The following is a 27,893-nucleotide window of genomic DNA, read 5'->3' as shown; positions in this document are numbered from 1 at the left end:
GGACCCAGGTTGACAGTAGCCTGTCATTCGACACCCATGTAGCTAAAGTAGTTAGGAAGACCTTCTACATTGCCCACCTTATCATGAAGGGATTCACATCTAGATCAAGGGAGGTCATCGTCTCCCTATACTCATCACTCATCAGACCAATGATTGAGTACAATGCCCCATTCAGAATGTATCTGACCCGACACTTGCAGCAGCTGGAGAGGCCACAAAAGTTCCTCACCAAAAGGATAAAGGGTCTCAAAAATCTGTCCTATGCTGCCCGACTGAAAGAACTCCAGCTCTATTCAGTCGCACGCTGCTCAGAGGTGACCTTTGCCTGACATACAAGGCCATGTCAAACCCAGATTTGATGAATATGCTTCACCTCAAAAAATCTAGATCCGTCAGAGCCACAAGGGCGGGAGACTTAAACCTAGACACGGCTATTAATAGGATGTGCTGGAGGGATAGATTCATCACCCAAAGACTCCCTATGCTGTGGAACAAAATCCCGGTATATGTGAGGCAGAGCACCTCGCTGGCCTTGTTCAAGAGAAATCTTGACCAATGGATGGGCGATCGCAGATATACCCCAGGGATTACCTCAGTGTCACTGCTCGACAGAGGCACAGCAAAATAATGGGTATAGTTCCCCATACTAAAGGGGTGGCGTAAGCCACAAAACTATGGGCTAGGCTTGTAAATGCCCTCGGGCAGATAGCCTAGTATGAACCTATGAACCTATGAACCTAAACACCTTAACCATTAGGCCAACCCCCTCAGTCTTTCAAGTTTTTTATACACTAATCCCAGACCTGACCCAGCAGCTATAGCTTTAGTTAATCCACTTGCTGCCAAACAGTTTGTTAATTCTAACCCTGTTTCTGACAAGGATGGTAAAGCTGTTAAGTGTGGGAAACAAGTGTATGCTTCTGCAACTTTGATTTTTATAATTTTGAATTGTCAGGCTCATATGTTAAAGTTTATAGTGACTAATTGTGAAAGTCTGAGGAATGTTTTTGCTGCATTTTCCTCTTGTGAAGAAAAATATGCTTTGTGTAGTTTAATTCCTTATATATCTCAGGTCACTAGTCATTGAAATGTGTTTGTGAATGTGTAGATACTTCTTACAGAGCTGTTGCATCTGGTACTGTGCTGAGGAAGTTTGCCTGGCTGCAATTTCAGAAACATCTAGTAGATGTCAAAAATTAAATTTTGAATTCTCCCTTAGCTGTAGATTTTTTTTTGTAGTTTCTGCTGCAGAGGTTATTAAAATGTGTGATGAAAGAGGTAAGCTGATTCAAGAAGTCTCTCATTGTTGCAGGCCTCCATCTGGAAGTGTTGGAAGGGATTTTCCGTTCCCTCATCCAGTTTTGGCAGGCAACAAAATAAAGTTTCAGCAGAATGCTGGTTAGAAGATGTTTAAAAAGCAGTGGCAGGGCAGTGCCGAAAAGAAAGCTGGAACCCACCAGCACAAAGGACAGTCAAATAAGGCAGAATGACTATTTAAGGGCCCTCCCCTCCCCCCTTCCACCTTGGCAGTTTTTTATCACTTCCAGAAAGTCAGAATCTCAGTTTCTCTGTCTGTCTCTCGGGCAATAGATTATTTCTGACATATGGTTTCTGAAGCTGTTACAGATAGCTACAGATGGCAGTGTGTAAGAATTGATAAGACTGTACTGCACCATAATTAGCTGGAAACACTGTAATGAGACTGAGAATGAAAGTCTTTATCTGTTAATTACCCAGACTAGTGCTAAACGGGTGCCAGTCTCTCCTTTATGGGCCAAGTCTTGTGTACTTTTCAGAATGAATTCTCCAAACACTGTAGTTCATTCAATAAGGCTTTATTAGATGTTCACAGTATCTGAATACTTTCTTCATTAACAGTGCTGATAAACAATATCCAAAGTTACTGCACATCATATTCTGATTGTCCTAAACAATGTAAACTAAAATATAATAATAATCTTTATTTGACCTGTCTTCTGTATTCAGGCTCGAGTGCCTGTATTGTAGCTTAATCTTCTTTGTAGTGCCAGGTCAAACGAACTAACTAACCTTAACTGAACTGCTATCCTGAACACAATATGTTATATTGCTTCAGTCCAGTAATTTTCCTTATTTACTCATCCTAACCTTGGTAGGGCGGCCACGGTGGTGCAGTGGTTAGCATTGCCACCTCACAGCAAGAGGTTCTCCGGTTCGATCCCCGGCTGGGGTGCCTTCTGTGCGGAGTCTGCATGTCCTCCCTGTGGTCGCGTGGGTTTCCTCCGGGTGCTCCAGTTTCCTCCCACATCCCAAAGACATGCTGCAGGTGGATTGGACACTCTAAATTGGCACTAGGTGTGCGTGTGAGTGTGCCTTCTGTGGAAGGTTGGGCGCCGGGCTGGCAACTCGACACCTTAAAACTCCACTGCCATTCAATGTGCGGACAAGGTGATCCGCTGTGGCGACCCCTGACCGGGAAAAGCCGAAAGAAGAAGAAGAAGAAGACTCATCCTAACCTTGGTCTCAAGCTTGGTCTCATATGTGCTTTATTTATCATTCCATTAAGGAACATTCTGTAGCTGGCAAGATTGTATTTTTCCTTGAGAAAAGAATGTTCTGTATTTTTTACATACTTTATGCTTATATTTCCTTTCTAATAAACTCTCTCTCATGCTTGACCGGCAAGGTTATTTTTTTTTGCTTAATTGTCTTTTATTCATAAATAAAACACAATTTATTTTACCCATTAGCCTCTCTAATGTCTAATAACTACTTTAAAATGGAAGTTCCTAATCTGTCACAGTGGGAGGAAATTCCTACTTTTCAGGAGAATTCCTCCTCATCTACCAGACCAAACCCTTCTCTTGCCTCCTGTCCTAAACCAAATGCTAGGGTGTAATATATGCTGTTCCTTCTTTTGGAAAAGTGTGTTATCGAATACTATTTTTGGTGCCAAAGAAAGAAAATGCCTGGAGCCCAGTCCTAGATCTTCCTTTCAGAATCTGTTTGTAATAGTGCCCAGTTTCAAAATGCTTTCACTTCGGAACCTGTTACTACTTCATCCTCATCTGAGTTTTTTTAGTAACCTTAGATTTAAAATGTGTATATCATCACTTTCTTATTCATCCAGATTTCATGCATTTCTTAAAATGTTGTGTGGCTAGATCATGTTATCAGTTGTCTGCCGTAGCCTTTGGGCTATACACTGCTCCAAGAATGTTCACAAGGTGTCAAGCTCCTGTCATAGCCCGTTGCTGTCTACAGGGTATCCACATTTTTCCCTAAACTGTCAGGAATCTCTTACTCGGGTGAGAGATGTACACAGGCTAGAATTCTAAAAAATCATTCAAAAGTATTTTTAACACCTTTTTCCATTTACATACCATTGTACATCTCGTATCTTTTCTTTCTTTATAGTTGTTATCAGTCCAACGTTACAAAAATTGCTAAATTCCTGCCTTCTCTTAACCCCCTCCTCCTTCTCTGAGCACTTGAACGTTATTCTGCATATATTGTTCCCACAATTTCCATTTATTTCTATGTAACTTGTTCCTTCACTTTTCTAAAGATACTATTTCCAGGTCTTTTATCTTTTTTTTATAATATTCAGTACTTCAAATACAGCTGGTTTAGACTTAATATTCTTTTTTCAAATAATTGCTTTTTTTCTCGGCCAGTAAAATTAAACTTAATAAGGCCTTACTAAGCCTAGGCAGTTCAGATCCTGGGGAAAAATAATTTCTTTAATTAGTCATTTGCTAACCCATTATTTCTGACAAGAATACTCTGTGGGGAATTTTTGAAGTCTGCCAACTCATTACAGTCCCATAACATATGTTCCCTATTACCTGTTTATTCCTCATCACACCTCCAACATTTGCTGTCTATGTGAGGAAAAATTCTTTGAAAGCCTGCTTGAGGTATAAAATACATATGCAAACACTTCCTAGCAAATATCCTAAATCTTCTGGACTTTTTTTTAAACTTGGGGGCCGTATATATGTCCTCCATTTGTTCTCTTGTACACAGTTTTTCCAGTCTCCTTTCCCAGTCTTTTCTGACCTCCTATGATTGATTATTTAAGTTTTTATGCAATATTTTCCATGCCCTACTAATTATCCTTTTTTTACCAGCAAGTTGTATTCTAGATTCAACTAAAAACCACATTGAGCAGGTCATTCACTAAAGATTCCCCTATCCCTTTCTCTTTGTTATTACTCTATCAATCCCTAGTAAGCAATGCAGTCTCTAGCTTGCAGTCCAGACATCATCTTGGTTTCATCCCATTCATGGTACCTTTCCCTCACTAGTTATTTGTTCTCAGTACCTTGGTTCCTTTGTAAGCTTCTTCCAGTAATTTGCAGCCCTCTCTTTCCTGGTCTCTGTACCCTTACTTACAGTCATCCTGATTGGCAAAATCTCCTTTTTCCATTTCTGTGTTGGCTGAGTCCTTAGTATGCTTTCTGCTGATTTATGGATATAATATTCTCCTTAAGGATCTGCATCTAAAATCACACAGTCTCCTTTTTTCTTGAATTTCTCCTGCTTTCATATTCAACATCACTCCTTTCCTCTTTGAGTTGTAGCTTTCTGCTTGTGTTATGTATAAGTCTTAACTATGTAGCTCTAAAATAACCCTTCAAATCTGGTAATCATAAACCACCATGTTCTTTTGGAAGGATCAGCTTATCCCATTTGAATATTGTCGTCTTCTCCTTCCAGATAAAATCCTTGTACTCTTTATTAATTATTCTTCACAAAATGCTCTTCATGTTTCACTGTTGCAGGCATTACATTTGGGTAATCTGCTGGCAGGTTGCCCTCAGTCGGCCTGATTAACAAAGTCTTGGGTCCTGCGTCAGTTGCTGTCCCATCTTCCATGACGTCAGGTCGTCAGGGGTATAAAACATGCAGCCGATGCCATTACATCAGTCTTTCTTGCTGTGCGATGCCTGAAGCAGAAGCAGTTCGCAAGTGCTGGTCGGCCAACTCCTGAAATTTTCGTTTTCGAGTTTCAGATCCAAAGTCTTTAACTAAAAAGCTAAGTACCCCTTTGGGGAAACTTTTTCTTGCTCCATACCGATGTCAGTAAAAGTTAATAATTGCATTACTTGTGGGAAGCAAATACCTCATAAGGATTTTCATTTGTACTGTATTTCTTGCCTAGGCCCTGACCACAACGTACCTTGCTGTCGGTTTTGTGGTTTATTTAATCAACGCACTGTCAAACGTCGGTACATTTTTGCTTCTAAATATTTTGGCTCACGCTTTAATTATCCAGAAATGTCGTTGGTTAGCAATCTGACTACCAGAATACCAGTTCGCCGGTTCTCAGTGAGGCGCTTTCACAGCCCCTGATACCTGCTACTTCTGATTCGCAGGCCTCTACTGAGACCCATTCGGAGTCCGGTATGACGTGATATGCTTCAATTATGGAACCCGCGGATGTCTCTACCTTGGATGGGTCCGGAGCCGCTGTGCAGGCACCGGCTTCTGAGGGTGTTTTCAGGCCTACAGATTTGTATATTAGACTGATGCCATCTTCAAAACTAAGGCCAAAATGTCAATCTATGCCTAAAACGACGCCTGTGCCACGTGTGCAGGCCCCTATGCTTAAAAACAAATTATCAAAATGGCTGAAGATTTAATTACTCTGATCAGGGGTAGCCAACCCCCCCCCTTCTAAAAGGCCTAGAGATAGAGATTCCAGGGCGCTGGATAGATGGGGCAAGAAGGTTTACACTTCTGCAACCTTGGCAATCAGGGCTTTAAACTGTCAATTTCATATGCTAAAATATCAACAGTATATCATGGGACTGCTTAAACAGAAAATGATGTTAATTTCTGACTGTGTGGAAAACAAAAATTTACAGGATTTATTGCATTCAGCTGAACAAGTTGGAAAACATACTTTGCAATGTGGTTTTGATTCTTTGGAGGCCTCTTGCAGGGCTGCTGTAACTGAGTCTGTGCTAGAAAGCATGCTTGGCTCAAAGTGCAAAATCTGCCAGATCATGTTAAAGCAAAATTGTTGGATGCTCCTTTAGAACAGGATCATTTCTTCGGTAATAAGGCTGAAGAAGTTTTAAAAAAAGATGGAAGATAAAGCTAAATCTATGCAAACTGTGAAATATTTCTTACAAGTGCATCCTCCAAGATTTAGTAGGCACTGGCCTACTAAGAACTGGTCCTTTCCAGTTCCTTCGAGAGCCACTCAAGTCAAACCCAGACATTCCAAAAGCTTCAGGTTTCAGTCACAAGGGACTTTCAGAACAAAACAATGGGGTGCCTCCACTTCTAAGTCTGGAAACAAGACACCTCCCTATGGTAAGCAGTCTCAATGACTTCCTTTTACAATTACCAAGCACTTACCTTTTAGCCACCCCTTTGGCGGGAAGACTGGCTCTTCCCACAAGAAACTGGCAACTTATAACCCAGGACAAATGGGTTTTAAGTATACTATCTCAGGGATACAGATTTCATTTCCATACTTTGCCAATTCCAAACAGATGGCCAGACCTGCCCCCAAATCAGTGGGCAGAGGCCCAGAAACAAGTACTTTCCCTCATGAGCATGGGGGCTATTCAATCAGTACCAGAAGAGGAAAAGGGACAAGGTTTCTATTCAAGACTTTTCCTGGTACCCATAAAAGACAAATCATGGTGTCCAATTCTGGACTTATCCACTCTAAATACCTTTCTGGACATTCCAAAATTCAAGATGCTGACTCTTCATCAGTTACTTCCTGTGCTAGGCAAAGATGCCTGGTTGGCAACTCTAGATTTAAAAGAGGCTTACCTGCATATCCCAATCAGGGAATCTTGCAGAAGATACCTCCACTTCAAAGCAGGCTACTTGCATTACCAGTTCTCTGCACTGCCCTTTGGCTTATCTACTGTGCCCAGGGTCTTTACAAAGTGCCTGGCTCCAGTAATTGCATTTTGCGGGCAAAGAAATATTAAAATATATCCATACCTGGACGATTGTCTAATTCAGGCAGAAAACAAGGACACTCTTCTAAACCATCTGGCGTTTGTAAAAAGGGTTCTAACTTGTCTAGGGTACACTATAAACAAAAATAAATCACAACTGGTACCCTCTCAAAAAATTACATTCCTGGGTGCAAGCTTGAATACAACTGCCCAGATGGCTTTCCTTACGCCAGAGAAGCAAATTCATTTGGTGACTTACTTCAAACAGGTGGCCACAAAAACCCTGCTTTCTGCAAGGCAAATACTGCAAGCCTTGGGGTTCATGGCCTCCTGCATTCTTCTAATTCCATATGCAAGACTGCATATGAGGAAACTTCAGTGGTATTTAAAAAGTCTATGGAGTCAGCATTGTCACAGCCTGGAAACAATGATTCCTATCATACCTTGCCTGCAACTAGAGTTCCAATGGTGGGCAGAGGCCTGCCACCAAAACAAGGGACTGCCATTCACACCACCTCCAAACCCTAACTACAGATGCACAAGACTATGCACATCTGGCAGGGAAGTGCATTCAGGGCACATGGAGCCCAAATCAAATGCACCTTCCTGTCAATCAAAAAGAAATGCTAGCTGTACAGAATGCATTGACAGCCTTCAATGACTACCGTCATCCAGGACAATTAATGATAAAGACAGACAACACCACAGTTATGTGGTACATAAACAAACAGGGGGGTACACACTCCTACCCCCCTTGCAGACTAGTCATGACATTGTGGAACATGGCCTTGACCTATCAAGTACAACTACAAGCTCAATTCGTGCCAGGAAAGCTGAAAACTCGGGCAGACGAACTAAGCAGAAAACTCATGGACCCACAAGAATGGAAACTGGAACCACGGATTTTCAACATGTTGACACGCAAATGGGGGAGCCCAGACATAGATCTTTTTGCCTCACCCCAGAACTTTCAGTTTGACAAATTTTGCACAAGAACTCATCACAAAAAAGCCTGGAAAGTGGATGCTCTATCCTTCAGCTGGGAAAACCTATCAGTCTATGCCTTTCCCCCTCTGACTCTGCTCTCCAAGGTTCTACTAAAAGTCAAACAGGACAAACCAAAAATGATTTTGATTGCTCCAGACTGGCCTCGCCAACACTGGTACCCACTCCTGCGCAATGGTCACACCTTCCACCGTGGCACCTGCCTCAGACACCTTACTTCTGTCTCAGCAGAACAACCAAATTCTGCACACTCGGCTCCAAACTTTGAATCTTGCAGCGTGGCTAATTATGTAAATTCACCCTTGGCATCCCTCAGCAAACCTGTGATGGATGTCATTTTTGAGGCGAGAAGGCCTAGTACTAGAAAATCTTATGCTGACAAATGGAAAAGATTCTGTGCCTGGAATCAGTCTCAAGGGATAAGCACAGCAGTGCCCAACATTCCTCAGATTTTACAGTACTTAACTGAGATGCTTCACGAGGGCCTGTCCTTTTCTTCCATAAAAATCCATGCCTCACCCATTTCAGCTCATTGCAACATAGATCCTCCCCTCTTCTCTCATCCTCTGCTAAAGCAGTATCTCAGAGGGGCCAAAAACTTAAGACCACCCAGGAGAGCACCTACCCTTGCCTGGGACCTCAATTTTGTATTGGAGAAGCTCATTCTCCCTCCTTTTGAGCCAGCTGCTACTGCAGACTTAAAATTTCTCTCCTGGAAAACAACTTTCTTTTTAGCAGTCACTTCAGCTAGAAGGATTTCCGAATTACAGGCTCTTATGGCAGTGGAGCCTTTCATAATTTTTCATGCGGACAAGGTATCTGTCAGGACCAATCCATCCTTCATCCCTAAGGTGGTATCCAGTGTGGCTCTTAATCAGACCATTTATTTGCCAACTTTCTTTCCCAATCCACAGAACAAGGAGGAGCGGATTCTGCATTCATTGGATGTGCACAGACAACTTAGAATTTACTTAAGCAGGACAAAATCTCAAAGAAAATCTGAACAACTGCTGGTGGCATTTGCTGCAGGGGCTGAGGGAAAGGCTATTTCAAAGCAAAGCATTTCCAAATGGATAAGCCATCGTATTCGTTTCTGCTATCCCCCAGGGGATCAGATCCCATTCCACCAGGGCTGCATCTACTTCAATAGCCTTTCTCAGAGGTGTTCCTATCAGGAACATTCTAGAAGCTGCTACCTGGAGCTCAGTTCATACATTCACCAGACATTACCATTTATCACTTTTCTCTAAATCCAGAGCTGGCTTTGCCACTGCTGTCCTGCAGGGCCTTATAGCTGGTCTTAATGCTGTATAATTCCCTCCACCCAACCATAGCTTTGGGAATCTACCCAAATGTAATGACTGCAACAGTGAAACACCAAGAACATAGTACAGTTGTGTACACTTACCATAAATGTAGATGTTCGAGTGTATTCACTGTTGCAGTCCTGGTTACCCTCTCTCCAGCCCCCTATTTTTCTCTGGCTATGCCTCTACCTTCTTTCACTATGCTTAAAAGCCCTTTTGGTGTATTTGCTTTTGGGATTGGAGGTATATTTTTTTGTGTTTTCAATTTTATTTGCTCCCCATTTGGGGGGCACCTGACGTCTGGGGCAAGAAAAGCTGATGTAATGGCGTCGGCTGCATGTTTTATACCCCTGACGACCTGACGTCATGGAAGAAGGGACAGCAACCAACGCAGGACCCAAGACTTTGTTAATCAGGCCAACTGAGGGCAACCTGCCAGCAGATTACCCAAATGTAATGACTGCAACAGTGAATACACTCTAACATGTACATTTATGGTAAGTGTACACAACTGTACTTTCTCCACTGCTTGGTAAAAGTATGCCTGACTAAAACTAAAAGAACTAAAACAGTGTATCTTGCTACCAATATCTGTAGGCAAGAGCTTCCATGTTCTTTGTTTAATTTCTTTCCACATAACCTTATCTGCCGTAACAGAATGCCTTTTAATCCATATTTCTATATATTTTATTTTTATCATGTCCACATAAATGTGGGTACATAGTTTATAGCTACTGCCTTTGTTTTATCTTTATTAATTGTATATCCCAAAAAACTTAGAACTTTTTCAGAATGTTCTACAACATTGAGATGTTCTTTTTTTTTTGGTTTTATCATGTACAAAATAATATTGTCTCCAAATAAAGCTAAATTTCCTTGAGTATCATGCCAATTATATTCTTGAATTTCTGAGTCCTTTATTTTCTTTGCCAGTTGTTCTAAATGTAAAGCAAATAACAAAGGGGAAAGAGAACACCCCTGCCTGGTTGCACTATTTAGACACAACTTGTCAGAGAGGAGCCCTCCCACTTTTTTGCCTCCGATCCCTCATTTATCCTCCTAATTAACTGCATTATTGCATCAGGGATCATAAATGCATAAACTGCTGTACTATAATCCCATTTTTGGCAAATGCTTTCTCTGCATCAAGACCCTCCAGCAACAGCAGTGTTTTCTTATCTTCAACTTCCATCTGGGTCATTATTGTTCTGTTAACGTGATCAAAGGTTTGCTTCCCCTAAACAACAAACAACATTGATTCATATCTCTCAATTTTGGCAACACCTTTGCCATTCTGTTAGCCATTGTAGACATGCACACTGTATAATCATAGTTTACAATTGACATGAGCCTATATAAAGCTGCAGCTGATGGGTTTTTACCATCTTTAGGTGTTATATCTGCCATATGTTTTTTTCCAGGATGTTGGTGCGTCCTCTCCTTTTAAAATACTGTTAAAGAATACCTTCCAGATTTTTACCACTTTTTCCCCTCCCAGCTTCCAAACATCCACTGGAATACCATCTATTCCTGGAGACTTTCCTGCAGATTGGTTATACCTCCCCATTGTTATCATCTCCTATCTTAACTGTTAATTATTGAGCCTCCTCTAACATTGGCTTACTTAAGTATTCCATAAATATTTTCATTTGTACATTTTCTTGATTTTCACATTTCTCTGCTTTATACAAATTTTTATTAAATATCTGAAATATTTCCAGGACAGCTACAGGATCTCTGATTATTTTTCTTGTTATAGGCTCCCTAAGTTTGGCAGCAACCCTCTCTACTTTCTGTTGCCTAAAAGTTTTTGTGAACTGGAGTTATTATATAAAAAAGGTTATTTAATAGCAGTCTCTAAACTCATGCATATTATCAAGGTACTCCCTTATTTTCTCTTAAGCAATCTGTGGTTGTGCCACTGCTTATTCAGTAAGATTTCCCTTATTCTACAATACTTAAACCTTTGTCAGCCCCTCTAAATAATTCCTTTTGCTTCTTAACTATATATCTTTTTCTTTTTTTCTCTACCCTATTTTTAAAAACCACTTTCATTTTATCCCACTCACTAGCTATAACATTTGGAGTACTTCCCGTCTTTCCCGCTAACTTCAAGATAATTTCCGCTATCCATTCCTTAAATTACACTTTTAACAGGTAGGTAGAAAAGCACCAGTGTCTCATTTTTGCTTTATTGCCTTGCATTTTTAGTTATTATTGGCGCATGATCAGAAATAATTATTGGATATTTGTCTCAATTAAATGCACATGCGCATGTAAAATATAATTTCTGTCTAGTCTCACCCAGTTATTGTGCCTTGGGGAGTAATATGTAAATTTTTTTGAGTTTCTTGTACTCAACTCACTTCTTCCATACTAAATAATTTCATAGATTTCTTGAGACATCTACCTCGTTATATTTTCGTTTGTAGGACCCCAGATACATCCTCATTGTTGCAAATCTAATTCTAGTCCCCAGCTGTAAGTAATACTCCTCAGTGAAAGCTGATTATTTCTCCCAGATTTTTCTTAATTTCCATTGTAGTAGTTTTAGGTGGAGTATAAATACATGTCAGTGTAATCCTTATACCTTCCAAGTAGTCCCTTACAACCACAAATCTACTATTGTTATACTTTTTTCCTCTTCTGTCAGTATTGGAGCTCTTTTACCAATTAATATAAGTTCTCTTTTTCTTTGTCCCCGATGTTCTGCTGAATGTCCATCATGCAGTCCTTTCTTTATCAAATGTATAAGCTAGGTTGAGCCTTTATGTAGTTATGTTTATCATCTCCACTTGAACCTATATCACATTTTACAGGACTTTTTGTTTTAATGAAAACCCTCAAACAAAAAAAACAAGCACACCCACATAACCTATTAATTTAATACAAACACACAGTAATATGTACGTCTTGAATTAATGAAGTTTAACCTCCTAATAGGAACATTTGTGTCAAATAGACACCTGCAAACACAGGCCTCACCTAACCTAAAATTGAGTTTATCCATGCTAAGACACGTGTTAATGCCTGTGTTCCTCCGTACACTAATTGGTATTTTTATCTTCATTACCCTATCAGATGTGAAAAGCATATCCATGCTTTTCAGAAAACATTAACTTTTAGTGTTGTTGAAACCAGTGCTTTAGCTTTTTTCTGTTGCCTTATAATCAGCTGTCCATGAAAACATAAGGGAAAAAACGTAGCCCTCGGCTGCAGGCTTTTATTGACCAGCTGAAACATGTATTACTAAAGGAAAACTTTTCATTACATTCAGTGTTATCTTATTTACTTTTTTTCCACTTAAAACATGTTATTAGATTAAGCCAAGGGTTTTATTCCAGACATTCACTTATGCAAAAGTAAGAAAAAAACATATCCACTCTACATATATTATGAGCTGTGTATTTTCGCACCTAATCCCCTATTTTAGTAACCCAGAATTACAGCCCATTAATTTAAACATGCTTTTGTCTAGCCTGTTTTCTCTCTTTGCACTGTAATGCCTAGATTTCGTAATACTAAAAAGAAGGAAAGAGAGAAAGGCATCTGTTTACTTTAGTATATTTATCACATACAATAACTAAGAAATACTTTGATATAAAATATGCAGTTTATATCATGAAAACTTTTATAGAAGTGCGGCTAGGAACACAAATGGTTTTACTTAGTTACCCTTTTCCTTTCTCTTTCCTTCCCCTTTGTATCCTCCCAAACAGTAATGACATGAAGTGAGGAAAACTTCTTTCAGTTTAACAAAGTCAAAAGTCCATTCTTTCCACTTTTTCTTGTACAGCCATATTTCGCAAATGTGATTGATGCTTTGTAATTTCACATTTAGTCACTAATTTCCATGTTGCTGTTCTTCTTCCTCCTGTTCATCTCCATTTCCCAACTCCAGACTTTGTTTCAGTTCCAAGACACTCCTGATTCTTCTAGACAACTCAGGTGTCTTTCTCTGTCTCTCAAGCTTTTCCTTTGGAACATTGGAAACAATTTCACTGGCAAAGTCTCTCCATGTGCTTTATTATCCAAAGAATTAGAAGCAGAGTCCTCATCTTCTTGATGGCTCACTTTTTGTTGGATAAACTTTTGTATTCCTTCCTTAGCCTGTCCTGCATAAAAATGACTGATTCTCCAGGAAAAATATTCTGAAGATAGCTGGATACAGCAGCTTAAATCTCACACCTGCCTGTCGACGTTCCCTGATTGCTGGAATAAATATGTTTTTCTTCTGCCTGGTATACAGTGAAGAATCATTTTCCACAAACACTCTACTGTCTCCAACTGTTAATACTTTGCCCTTTTACTACAGTTTGTCAGGATCAACTCTTTCTGCTGGTATAATTGCATTTTTACTAATACAGGTCTTGACTGTTTTCTCATGGCCAGGTTTGGACATCCACATGATGTCCCCTTTTAACAAACAGGTTCTGCTGTGGAATACCAGCCCATTTGCTTATTTTTGCCTTCTAGTTTCTGTGGAACAGCAGAAAATCTCAGATTTTCCCTATGCGCTCTGTTCTGTAATTTTACCATTTTTTGAAATCTCTCTTCTTGAGCAGTCTTGTACTCTGCCAGACTTTTTATTTTGATTTATGATTTTTTTTGCAGTTTTATCAGTTCATCTATATATTGTTTAAAATCTTCCTCCATTTTTCCATCCTTTTGTTATTTTGAGTTGATACACCCTTTCACTGTTTTGTTTATTTTAATCAGCTCTGAGCACATTTGACTTATTTTTTTCCTGTAGATTACTGGAAGTCACTTGCACCAAAGTTGGACCTTGAACTGCTTATGGTTGAAGAACTGCAGGATTCTTCCCAGTTACTTTTTTCTCCTCACCTTTTGTGGTTGACTTTCTTTCAAGTTCTCTAAATTTCTTCTTTTCTGTCATCTAGGCAGTGTATTTACTAGCCAGTAACTGAAGTTTACTGAAAAAGGCAAATTCACTGGCTTTCTTTTCTGAGTTTCTGTTTTCACACAGTAAGAGTTGAAAATAAGCTGTTATTCAGAAGCCTTGCTTATTTGTGCTTCCATAAAATTAATACTGTTAGTTTCTTCCAGTTTCTCTGGTAGAGCAAAAAATCTCAGCTTTTCTCTTCTTGCTCTTTCTGTAACTCTACCATTTTTTGAAGCAACTCTTCTTGAGAAGTCTCATACTTGGCTAGCCTTTTCTTCATCTCAGCCTCTGTTCTTTTTTTTGTGTGTGTGTGTGTTTTCATTTCATCTGAATAGCTAAAGTTTATATTTTTCCAGCCTTTTGATATTTGAGTTGATGTACTCCTTCACTGTTTCATTTATTTTAATCTTCTCTGAGTACATTTCTTTTATTTTTTCCTCTGAATTACTGGCATCCATCTCTTGTGCCAAAGCTGAAGCTTGAACTGCTCTTGATCAACTGCAGGACTCTTCCCAACTAGTGTTTTCTCTTCACTTTTTCTTTCTGATTTTCATTCAGGTTGTCTAAATTTATTCTCTGCTGCTATCCAGGCAGTGCACTCATGAGCTAGTAATTGAATTTTACTCAAGCTTACAATATCACTGGCTCTTATTTGTCAGTTTCTTTTTTCACACTGGGGAAAGCTGAAATTAAGCTGTTGGTTGGTGTGCAGCCATCTTGTATGTCCCATTCACAATTCTTTTTGACTGCATCACACAAAATCGTGTTTTGGCCCTTTTTACTTTCTGTTGCCTGGGTTATTATGGTAAAGTGTTTTTGCTGTGAGGTTATCAAAAGTAGTTGCTTAACAGCAACCTTTATAAACGTATGCATTTTTCTGAATTCTCCCATATCTCCATTATTTTCCCTGTAGCACTCACCATTTTTCCTCCTCTTGTTCTGTGAGATTCCCCTTTTGTAATATTTTAGCCTTTGTCAACCCCTCTAAATAATGCCTATTACATATTTCCCATTTCTGTTTTATTTCTGCCTTGTTTTTTAACTCTTAAGTTCATTTTATTTCACTCACTATCTCTCCCTTCTGAACAGATTTCTACCTTCCCTAATAAATCTGGAATAGCTTCTGCTACCCTTTCCTTAAAGTCTTTTAACAGATAAGTGTGAAAGCTGCAGTGTCTCATTTTTACTTTATTGCCATACATATTTATCAGGACATGATCTGAAATATTTGATATGTTATTTGATGTGTGTCAAAACTTTCAATTAAATTCACATGTTCATGTGAAATATAATTTATATCAAGACAGCAGGTTTTTCTGATAATTTATATCAAGTCTAACCCAGTTATTGTACCTTGTGAGATAATATGTAAATCTTTCCAAGTTCCTACTACTGAAGTTATATCTTCCATACCAAATGTTCTCAGATTTCTTCAGTAGTTTGCTCTGTTTTTGTAAGAAGTCTGCCCTGTTTTATTTTCCCTTCTATATTCCATTGATATACCCTCGCTATTGCAAATCAAGTTCCAGTCCCCACCCATAAATAACATTTATTGCTGAAAACTGATTATTTCTCTGAAAATTTTCTTATGCTCCATAATAGCAGTTTTAGGTAGAATATAAATACAAGCCAGTGTAATCATCCTATTCTGCCATTAACCTCTTACTACCACAAATCTCCCATTATTGTCTTATTCCTTTTCCATCACTATTGGAGCCCCGTAGCAATTAGTATTATTACTCCCATTTCCTTTGTCCCCTGATGTCCTGCAGTCCTTTCTTTGCAAACTCACATGCTCATTTCTGTCCATATGTGACCCTGGCCCCATTGAGTTTTGCATCCTACATTTCTTAAAGACAGTGCAACACAATACCCTTTGCATTTTTGTCTGTATCTGTAAGGTCATTTACATTCTATGATGATAATGGCAGAGTACAGTTCGAAAGCTGTTGCTCCCAACTGTTATACATGACAGTACTGAATGTGTATTCCAACTTTTAGCTTGCATGCACACAATGTTTGGCAGGCTGATTCTTTAGCTGCAATTTCTTATCTCCATTCGAATATGCGTCACATTTTTCAAGATGTTTTGCTTCATTGAAAACACTATAAAAAAAAAAGGATTTTCAGAACCCCTGTTCTTTCTTAACTAACAGGAAAAAAAAAACAAGCAAAAAAAATATACACTGTGAAAAAAGTTGTTTACCTGTCCAGATAGGAGTAGATCCCCCATATCAAAGGCTGCACCTTAGGCATTACTTATTCTTAAAGTTAAGGTTGCCCATGATCAAACACATGTTACAGCCTGTGTTCCCACTTATACTGATTGCTGTCTGTTCTTTTCTTGTCTCTTTTCCCCTCTCAGATGTAAAAAAAAAAAACAGCTTGTATGCTTTCAGTAAACATTAACTTTTAGCCATAATAAAAACTACACTGGCTACCTTTAAGTAAACAAAGCTATTCACGGTTATATTAACTGCATCAAAGTATTAAGGCTGCTAGGGAGGAAACTACTTGCATATCTTATTCACTTCCCACAGTTTCAAACTTTCAAACTCCATTTATTTTTCACTGAATCACTTGCCAATGTGCTTGTAATTGTTCAGTGCAATATATCTTATATGGCTCAGCACATAGTGTTCATAGGTCTCTCATGATTAATTGCTTACAAATGCAGATAGTTTGTCACCAAGTAAAAGCAGTTGGTGATGAGAAAGAAAACAGATACTAGCTTTGCAGATGCATGAAAGAAACTTTGAAAATTTTACTCAGAACACACTGTTTGGATTCCCGTAGTTAACTGTATGCACTCACCATTGAAAAAATAGCCAGTGACTGTGCAAATACAAGAAAATCACCAGCCCCAGCCCATTACCCTTCTTCATTCCATGCTATCACCCATACCCATCTGCTCAAAAAAAATCTACACATCTTAAAACAAGAACATCAATCCAAGCATTAACCCATGTAAAAATAGAGGAGATTATTATCTTAATTCCACATATTATATAATTCAAATCCAAAGTAGTTCTGATTCTTCTAGTCAGATGCAGTTCTCCTCTTCTGTCACTCAAGCATTTTCCTTTGCAGCAGCAGAAAAGGTTTCACTGGCAAAGTCTTTATGCGGACTTTGTTGTTGTCAGAAGAATTTGAAACAGTATTTTTCTGCTTGTTGGCTCACTGTTTTTTGGCTCACCTCTTTTATTTCCTCCTTCATCTGTTTTGCATCCAAACGCCTGTCATCCTCCAAGAATCGTTCAGAAGTATTTTGAAGACAGCTGGTTAGAATAGCTTGAATCTCATACCTGCCTTTCAACATATTCTGATTGCAGGGATTAATTTACTTCTCTTCTGCCTGGTGTACTGTTTGCAGTCATTCTCCATAAACACCCTTATGTTCTTTTCTGCCATAGTTTTGTCAGGTGCAACTTTTTCTGCTGATATGGTTGCATCTTTACTAATATTGATCTCGGCTGTACACATTGTATGCCCTTTCAATTAACAAATCCTACTGTGGAAAACTAGTTCAGTTGCTTATTTGTACTTTAATACAGTCTGCTTCAATTTCTCTGATACAGCAGAAAGTCTCTGTTTTTGTTTGCTCTGTTTTCTAATCCTACTAATTTTTGAAACTACTCTTCTTGAGAAACATCACACTCAGCCAGCCTTTTCTTAATTTCAATCCTGATTTTTGTCATTTTTTCAGCTTATCTGAATGGCAAGTTAAAGCTCCATGTATTTTCTACCCATTTGCTATTTGACTGATGTATTCCTTCAGCTTTTCTTTTATTTTAAACACCTCTGAGTAAATTTGATTTATTTTTTCCTCTTAATTGCTGGACGCCATCTCCTGCACCAAAGCTGAAACTTTAACTTTTTCATGAAATCTGCAAGAATCTTCCTAGCTACAGTTTCTCCTTTTCTGATTGGATTTGTATTAGTTTATCCACATTTTTTTTGTTTGCATCCAAGCAGCATAATTTCAAGTTAGTAACTGAATCTTATCCAGTTTGATAGCTTTAGTGGCTTTTTTCACTATTGCGGTTTACGTACTGGGAGAGCTATAATCAATTTGTTGATCAGTGTGCAGGTTCATAGCTTAGTAGGTTCATAGATTAGTATTAGGTAACTGCTCTTGTGGACCATTTTAAGCCTATCTAATTACCCCATGTGAGAATCAAACCCTGCACCTTGTGTCTATAAGGTAAACACTTTAACCATTATGCCAACCTTCAACCCTGTCATCTTGGAAATCCTAAAGTTGTTGAATCTTGAGTCTGCAAACTGATTAGCAGTCCTCTTCTGATGTGTTCAGAACTATTGAAACTCCTTCCTCATTAGCAGTTCTACATGTCTTTCTCTTTTCTGCTGATGTAGTCAGAACTATGTCTCCAGATCAGTTCACATTTACAAACTCTTAGAAATCCCAGTATGTTTTCTAAGGTTAAAAGAGACTTTTGCTATTTTTATACAATGGGCTGTATGTGATCTCTTTCGGTTAGCAAACCTAGGCCCTTGGCAGTTCAAAAAGAGTGAGAAAAGGATAGTTCTTCTAAGTAAACATTCAGCGATAAAGGAAAACAGTATTCATAAATATCTTCTGAAGAAAGTTGCATTGTCAGTTGCCAGACTCATTAATTCATTGCCAGTGAGATAATCTGAAATAAAGTTAAGATTTAACAGAAGATGTCATAGATGAAGCCATAAAAACATAGTGTAACTACATTTTCTGAAACTGCTATTAAGATGGGCTCACCTTTTGCAAAATGCATGTGTGGCAGAGTAGATGCAAATTTAAGTGCATATGTTACTTGTGTACCTTTTTGTGTATATGTTTTTTAATTTTGTTTATTTATTAGCAAGCCTTTCTATTTTTGGACCTTCTTTGGTTCTGCTCAATATCATCTGTTGTTACAGTGCTCCATCTAAGCTTTCCTAGGGCTCCCAACAAGTAAGGATGTGCAGTACCTTCTTATTCATAACTGTTCTTTCTGTTATGACCACAGTTCAAGGTCACATTCATAAAGAGAGCAGGTTAAGGATTTCCATTCACAGTGATTATGCATTACTTGAGAACCATCCTTTACTGGTTTGATAATCCAGAGATAAACCGACCATGCACTTTGTCTGGCAGTTAGTGAAGAGGATTAAAGTCATGCTTTTTTGCTACAGGGTTTGATTCCTTCAGCCTTCACATGCTTAATGTGTGACCTTGAGCAAGTCACTTAAACAATGCTTTGGGGCATGGGGGAATTTGGGCTAGGCTCATTAATGGTCTTCTGTACTGCATGCCTAACAACTACCTAAAGACTATGAATTCCAGACAGTGGATCCATCCCAGTTTGGCTTAGTCAAAGAAAGATCATGCTTACTGAACCTGGTGGACTTATTTGAAAAGGTCACTAAGGCAATGGATGATGGGAAAATGGTGCATACTTGTCTACCTAGATCTGGCTAAAGTATTTGATATAATACCCCACTCTGGCATTGTCAACAAACTTACTGAACTAGATATAAACCCCTTTATAACATGCTAGATAGCTAGCTGACTCACTGACAGGTCCCTGGAGGTTAGAATTGGTGGGATCACCTCCACAGAGAAGGCTGGACAATAATGGAATCCCCAGGGCTCTGTGCTAGGCCCACTCCTCTTTAGCATCTACTTCTCAGAGGTCAAAACCAATGTCCAGAGATGTCATCATACCATTGCACTTGGTCCTCATAAGACCCACCATAGAGCATAATGCCCCCTTCGGTATGTACTTGACCAGACACTTGCAGCAACTGGAACATCCGTAAAGGATCCTTACAAAATAAACACAATGTTCTGCGCTGATCACCTCAAAGCCCTGTCTCTTTGCTCAGTATCCTACAGAATTCTGAGAGGTGAACTTAGCTTGGCATACAAGGGATCCCTGAACTCTGTTTTGATGAACCTTTTGCACATCCACAAAACAAACAACATCAGAATTACTAGATTAAAAGACCTAAATTTTGCTTGCAGCATAAATAGGACATATTGCAAAGGCAGATAGTTTCTCTGAGAATTCCTATTCTCTGGAACAGGTTTCTCATCCTTGTGAAGCAGACTTCCTCCCTATCCATATTTAAGTACAACTTAGACCATTGGATGGGTAATTAGAAGTTCACCCCTGGTCTGGCGGCTGTGTGTGTGATGGACAGAGGTAGACAGTAAATCATCCCTCTATAAATGATATTTGTGGGTTACACTTGGTTTGCATCAATAGGCTTATAAAGTCCCTAGTGGCCATTAGCCTAGTATACACCTATGAGCCTATATAACTTGGAAGTGCCATCTTCATGTTGAATTTTTGCAGCTAAATAATTTCATCCTCCTGTCTGCTGCTTTAGAAAAGGTTCAGACATACTTCACCTCACCTCATAGTTCTCCGAGATTCTGGGGGATACTTTGTTTTGGCACTTACTTTTTGCTGCCATTTGAAAAATTTGTTTTTTCAAGTAGTACTGAGAACTGAAAATATAAAGTAGTGTTGTAGTTTTTAGTTTCTTTTCTGATAAAAAAGTATCAAACACTAATATCCTTATTCTGTCAGGTGTAAGAAACAGTAGAAAAGCAACTTTAGGCATTTCCTTGGTTTTGGATAGTTTACACATTCTTTTATTTTTAGTTTGACCTTAATCCATGGAGAAGGAGAGAGTGCAACATGATAAATGTTACATACTTTGAGAGAAGAATTGTTTCACACACTTATTGTAGTATTTATGTTAGAGGTCAGTAAAGTAGATAGCAGAAGTAGAGTATATATTTGTTGCAGAATAATTCCTGGAATGATGAATTCATATGGAAGACATTATCCCTCTGTGAAAAAATGAAAAAAGATATGTTTGTTGCTGGGATGCAGAGAAAGAAAAAAAATAATTCAATGCTTTGAAATGTGCATAGACACACGCAATCTCTCTCTCACACACACACAGACATACACACACAGTATTGCCAACAACAAGAACAATAAGTGAGTCCCAGCTCTACTTTCAACTTTTTACTACTAGTCCCATTGCAGAACATTTTAATTTATGTCATGGTGGGGATAGTAGTTGTATGAAAGTAACGGTTTTAGAACATGTACCACTTCATTTTAATAATGTTGATTATCAGAAAAATATATTGAGACAGAAGGAATCTGTTCTAATCATGAAATATGGCACTCTGGCTCCGTATGGTTTAAATAGGGAATGTAACTGGCAAAGCCTTATTTAAGGCTATTTCTTTAAACATTTATTTTGCCATGCTTCAATTGAATAATAGTTTAATTGAATTCAATCAAATGTTTTATAAGTATATATAAAGTGGTCTTTTAGTGATTGTTAATTTTTTACTCTGAAAAGGCTGTTGGCTGAGGCGCTAAGAGATTGAGAATTGTTTTTGTAAATATACTGAACTGTATTTAATAAATTTATCCAGACTTTGAAAGTAGAGCTGGGACTCACTTATTGTTCTTGTTGTTGGCAATACAGTTGGTGATTCTCCTGTTGTTTTATTCAATATGACAAGTGAGTCCATGTGCTCCTTTCCGCGCATATTTAGAGAGTCTGGTATGGATATGTTTCAACGCAATGGTGATAATTCTGGTCGTGCCAATGTTCTAATAACTAATGAAGTTGACAACAATTTACCTGGTTTGACAAAAATGATCCCTGAAGGTCCAGGAGGCTCTGGTCTAGGTGTTATGAAAAAGTGGGAGAATTCTAGAATGAGGACTGCAATTAATCCATTTGCAACGGTAGGCAAGAAAGTTACCATACCTGATAACCCTGATGCACAGGACTTATGTATCAAACTGGAAAAGTTAATTTTTAAAGAAACTGCGGTGTTTTACAACATTGGTAGTCTTGAAAGATATGCGGAACTAGATATTACACCTCGTGGTCTAAGATCAGTTAAGAACCCTTCTACAGCATTTGATCTTAATGATGAAACAGACCAAAAGTTTCATGAACGTTGGATAGCGGCTGCACATTGGTGCAGTGTTGAATGGGTTTCAATTTTAACTGAGAGAGATAATATTAAAAAAGAGAAACTTGTAAATGAGATGAAACATGTATGCGACCAACTAGTGAGCATAACTTCTAATACCACTTTGGAAAATTTCCTGGTGGGTATAAATACAAAATTAGCCAACTATGAGAAAGATCTTATTGATCGCAAAAAATATAAGTTAACTAGAGACATTAGAGATTATGAACATAAGAGGGCGTTTGTGTTCACTAATAATCAGAGAATTAGAAAAAAGGCCGTATCGTTTCAAAGAGGAAATCCGGTTTCTGAACCATATAAAAACAAAAGCTTCCTGTCTGGTGAAAGCGGCGCGTCATCGTGGGAAGAAGATGATAGAGAGAACTTTCCTGAATTGCCAGGAGCCGCGAATTCGGAAGGCTTTCAGAAGACATTCTCGAATTTCAATGGACATTACACGAACTCCAGGAAAAGGGGCTGGAACAACTCAGAACGCCAAAGAGACTCGGGCGATGGACATTTTAAAAGAGGTAGATGGGCTTGAATTTAATGATGAGACTATAGTTAACAATTATGTAATCAATTTGTCCAATTATGTTTTAGATAGTGTTGAAATGGGCATTTTGGAAAAGGGGTTATAATTTGTTCCTACCTGTTTTCCTAAAAAATACGAGTTAAAAACAGAATTATTTCAGCTATTCCGTAAAATGAATCTCAGAGAATATTTCTGTAGGTGTACCCCTTGTCCTACCACTAATATTAACAGTTCTACTGTGGAAATGCTAAATAGTGATGTAGAGAGTGATGAGAGTTTCTACTCTTGTACATCAGATAATGAAGATATAAGTAATGCATATAGTACATTTGATACGAGTATGCTAAAATCTCATAGCTCTTTTTTACCTCCTTATAAGAATGCAACGATACAAAAATTTGAATGTGTGCTAAATTTAATGTTAGATAAAGAACTAGAATGTTTTTTGAAACAAACACATCACTATAATTTAACTAAAATAGAATGGAATAAATTACGAGCACTTAGTAAAAATGACAACATAGTTTTCAAGCCCTCAGACAAAGGGGGAAAATTGGTTATATTAAATGCTTGTGATTATTATGAGATGTGTATGAAACATCTTGATAACAAAGAAGTATATCTTGAGATTAATGTAGCTTATATGAAGAAAGCAGAAATTGACTTTAACAATCTACTACAGAAAGGTATTAGACTACACTATTTTACAAAGTCTGATGTTGACAAAAAAATAATTATTAAAAATAATCAAATGGCAAGATTTTTTTGTCTGCCGAAGGTACACAAGAATTTGGATAGCCCTCCAGGCCGTCCTATTGTGTCAGCTCATGGCTTTTTTACATATAACATTTGTACCTTATTACATGAAATATTAATTGAAAAAGTGTTGACACTGCCTTCTTATATTAAAGACTCCTACGACTTCCTTCAGAATATTAAGAATATATGTTGGAAGGAAGGAATGTATTTTATTACTGTTGATGTAGAGAGTCTGTATACAAATATCTCCCATTTTTGGGGATTAGAAGCTATTAAGTTTTTTTTGGGGTGATTGTCCTAAAACCCATTATGTATTAGAAATGGTAGAATTCTGGTTAAAGAATAACATTTTTGAATTTAATGGTAAATTATACAAACAGTTAACTGGAACAGCGATGGGAGCAGCTTTTGCTCCAGCTTATGCTAATTTATTTATGGGGATGTTTGAAAATGAATTTTTATATAAGTTACATTTTTTTAATACATATGTTGTAAAATATTATAGATTTATTGACTATCTTATTTTTATTTGTAAAGATGGCTATGAAATTTCTGGTCAATTTATTCATGAATTAAATATTAACCAGTATGGTATAAAATTTAGTGATGTACAGAAAGGTTCTGAAATTAATCACTTGGATATTTCTCTAAAAGGTGTTAATAATCATTTCATACATACTAGTATTTATAGAAAATTTGATGAAATTAGTTGGAAAATGTGTGGAAATAGTTGCCATCCGACACATACTTTAAGAGCTATTCCCTATAGAGAATTTATTAGAATAAAAAGACTTAACTCTGATGTTAATCTAGCTTATGATGAGTCTCTGAGAGTGGCTAAATTATTTATTAATAGGGGCTATGATGTCACTGCAACTAAAAATAGTCTTATAAAAGTGTTTAAAGAGAGTTTTAATATAAAAATAAATGATAGAGAATATAATAAATATAGATATAATAAACATATAACAAATGAAGAAAAAATATTTTTTGTGACAAAATATACAGATTTTTCTGGCATTATGAATGAATGAATTAAACAATATTGGAATGTTATCAAGAATGAAATTGATTCCTTAAAAAACACTAAATTGATTATTTCATATAAAAAAGCTAAAAGTATTAGGAATTTCTTAGTCCATAGCATCTTTAAACAACCTAAAATCCCTATAGTTAATAATATAAAAGATGTAGGAACTTTCCCGTGTGGTAGTTGTTCAGTGTGTAAATATATAGTAACTGAAGTAGAAAAAATTAATGGTAAAAATTTCACTGTTAGGGACAAATACTCCTGTAGAAGTAAGGGATTAATTTATGTTATTTTTTGTGCATGCAATAAATATTATATTGGTGAAACAAAGAGAATGTTGGCAGACAGAATAAAAGAACATGTTAGAGATGTGAAGAATAAAAAACTAACTAGTCCCATTGCAGAACATTTTAATTTATGTCATGGTGGGGATAGTAGTTGTATGAAAGTAACGGTTTTAGAACATGTACCACTTCATTTTAATAATGTTGATTATCAGAAAAATATATTGAGACAGAAGGAATCTGTTCTAATCATGAAATATGGCACTCTGGCTCCGTATGGTTTAAATAGGGAATGTAACTGGCAAAGCCTTATTTAAGGCTATTTCTTTAAACATTTATTTTGCCATGCTTCAATTGAATAATAGTTTAATTGAATTCAATCAAATGTTTTATAAGTATATATAAAGTGGTCTTTTAGTGATTGTTAATTTTTTACTCTGAAAAGGCTGTTGGCCGAGGCGCTAAGAGATTGAGAATTGTTTCTGTAAATATACTGAACTGTATTTAATAAATTTATCCAGACTTTGAAAGTAGAGCTGGGACTCACTTATTGTTCTTGTTGTTGGCAATACAGTTGGTGATTCTCCTGTTGTTTTATTCAGTACACACACAGTAATTGTAGAAGAGATTCCTGCACAGTACAGAATTTATATTGCTGTCGTGATGCCTTCATAAATAAATTTAGAATTACCTAAACAGTAGGTTCATATACAGTACATTAATTACATGAATTATTTATATTTTCTGAAAAACATTGAACTTTTCTCCTTCTCTCTCATGTAGAAATGAACAAACCCCCAGTTGCCAAAATTGCTGGAAATGTTGTCATTACATTACCTGTCAACACAGCTACACTAGATGGGTCAAAATCTTCAGACGATAAGGGGATTATCAGCTATCACTGGATTCGGGATGAAGGAAGTCCAGCAGCTGGAGTAAGTATTTATTTCTTTTACGTAAATTGCTCATTCTGTCATTAGCCAGTCTTAATTTCCCAAGTAAGAACTTTGCTTCATCATTCTCCAGACTATGGCATTGTTATGCTTGAAGGAACATTTTTAGCCTCTGGTTTGTTTGCATTTCCTTAGTGTTTATTTGTGGGTTGTTTATAATTGCTGCTCCTCCTTGAGCATTAAAGCATTTTTGGCTGGGGGAGGGGTGGCTGCAGGCTGTACCAAGGCAAACAGCTTCTCGAAGATTAGTTGCATTTATGCTGCCATGATAATTATTCTCTTGTTGCAGTTCTGAATGTCATTCACAATAATACTAATAGTATGTTTATGGGTTTTATAATCTGTTTGGTCAACATCTAAAGGACAAACCATTTTACAGGGTTTAACCAGACATTTGTATTTGTTACTCAGACCTCATATTGTTGCCTCTCCACACCTAACTATCCACATGAGATTTACAAATGTGCACATCTCTCCAAGTGTTACCATGTAGAGTTAAACCCATTTTAAAAGAGTGCCAAAGTATCTTAGTACCCTGTAGCAGTGACAGAACATCAGGTGTCAAGATAACGTGTTTTCCTAGATTCCTTTTAAATTCTAAACTCTTAAAAACTGCAACATTGGTCATCTATATAGCACATATGGGAGAAGTCATGACTGTGACTCAAGAGGCCTGGTTTTGTTTACTGGACCTTGTTCCTGAAGAGTTTATCGGGTGGTTAAGAAAAAGTGGTATTTTTCTAACTTGCCTATTCCAGAGGAACTGTGTATTCCATAGAGGAAAATGGGGAGCTCCAGCCCTGTCACAAAAGTATAGGGAAAACTCTGATAACTCTTTTGGATAAGTTCTGCAGTTGGGGTTGGAAGGACAGCTTGTGGATAACTTTCACTGCCATCAAAACTATGAATTATTGGTTTGTTTTGATGTTATTTCTGGAGTATTCTCTGTTGAGGGAAAAACTTCCAGATTATTTAAGCTCTGTATTTCTGAACATTTCAGTGGCATGCAATACTGATGTACTACTAACACCTTGTACATATTTTTTAATTGGAATGGTAAAATTACTATTAACACTCCCAATAAATTGGGCTGGTAAGGTATTTTTCCAGTTTAAGGGCTGTAGTTCTCCAGGTTTGCGTGAATATGTATAAACATATTACTGGCATTCTGTTATTTCAGTAAGTTTGTTATTTTCTATTGTTTGATTATTTTTCCCCCTACAGTGAATAGAAAAAGTGTACACACGCCTGTTAAAATGCCAGGTTTTTGTGATATAAAAATGAGACCACAATAAATCATTTCAAAACGTTTCCCACCTTTAATGTGACTTATAACTGGTACAATTCAATTAAAAAACAAACAAATCTGTTATGGGGAAAAATATTAAAAATAAAAAATGTAAAAGAAGCTGGTTGCATAAGTGTGCATACCCTTAAACTAATACTTTGTTGAAGCGTCTTTTGATTTAATTACAGCATTCAGTCTTCTTGGGTACACACCTGCCATCATTTAAAGAGACTCTGATTAACCCCAAATAAAGTTCAGCTGTCCTAGTAGGATTTTCCTGACAGTTACTCAGTTGCCTGCTACAGCAAAAGCCATGGTTCACAGAGAGCTTACAAAGCATCAAAGGGATCTCATTGTTGAAAGGTATCAGTCAGGAGAAGGGTACAAAAAATTTCCACAGCATTGGATATACCATGGAACACAGTGAAGACGGTCATCAATAAGTGGAGAAAATATGGGACAACAGTGATGTTGCAAATAACTGGATGTCCCTCCAAAATTGATGAAAAGACAAGACAAAAACTGGTCAGGGAGGATGCCAAGAAACCTGCAGCAACACTAAAGGAGCTGCAGGAATTTCTGGCAAGTACTGGGTGTGTACTACATGTGACAACAATCTCCCGTAATCTCCAAATGTCTGGGCTGTGGGATAGGGTTGGAAGATGGAAGCCTTTTCTTGCACAGAAAAACGTCCACGTCTGGCTAAAATTTGCAAAACAGTACATCAAGTCTCCCAAAAGCATGTGGGAAAATGTGTTATGGTCTGATGAGACCAAGGTTGAACTTTTTGGCCACAATTCCAAAAGGTACGTTTGGCGCAAAAACAACACTTTACATCACTAAAAGAACACCATCCCCACGGTGAAGCATGGTGGTGGCAGTATCATGCTTTGCAGTTGCTTTTATTCAGCTGGAACTGGGG

At 37.6% G+C, this 27,893-nt stretch overlaps 1 protein-coding gene across 2 annotated transcripts in view; it reads left to right on the top strand.

The window, feature by feature from the left end:
* The window catches only part of KIAA0319L (KIAA0319 like), a 1,767,873-nt gene that overhangs the window by 1,261,871 nt on the left and 478,109 nt on the right, over nucleotides 1–27,893 (top strand). For both annotated transcript variants that reach the window (XM_044059462.1, XM_044059468.1), the window contains exon 14: nucleotides 25,514–25,665. In XM_044059462.1, the coding sequence (XP_043915397.1) occupies nucleotides 25,514–25,665 (152 nt within the window). The remainder of the gene's footprint in view (nucleotides 1–25,513; nucleotides 25,666–27,893) is intronic.

The sequence above is a fragment of the Protopterus annectens genome, chromosome 1.part2 (genome assembly GCF_019279795.1).
Source record: "Protopterus annectens isolate FY-2018-M chromosome 1.part2, PAN1.0, whole genome shotgun sequence".
NCBI lineage: Eukaryota > Metazoa > Chordata > Ceratodontiformes > Protopteridae > Protopterus > Protopterus annectens.
The sequence above is the reverse complement of the archived record's forward strand: the minus strand, read 5'-3'. Positions and strand labels throughout refer to the sequence as shown.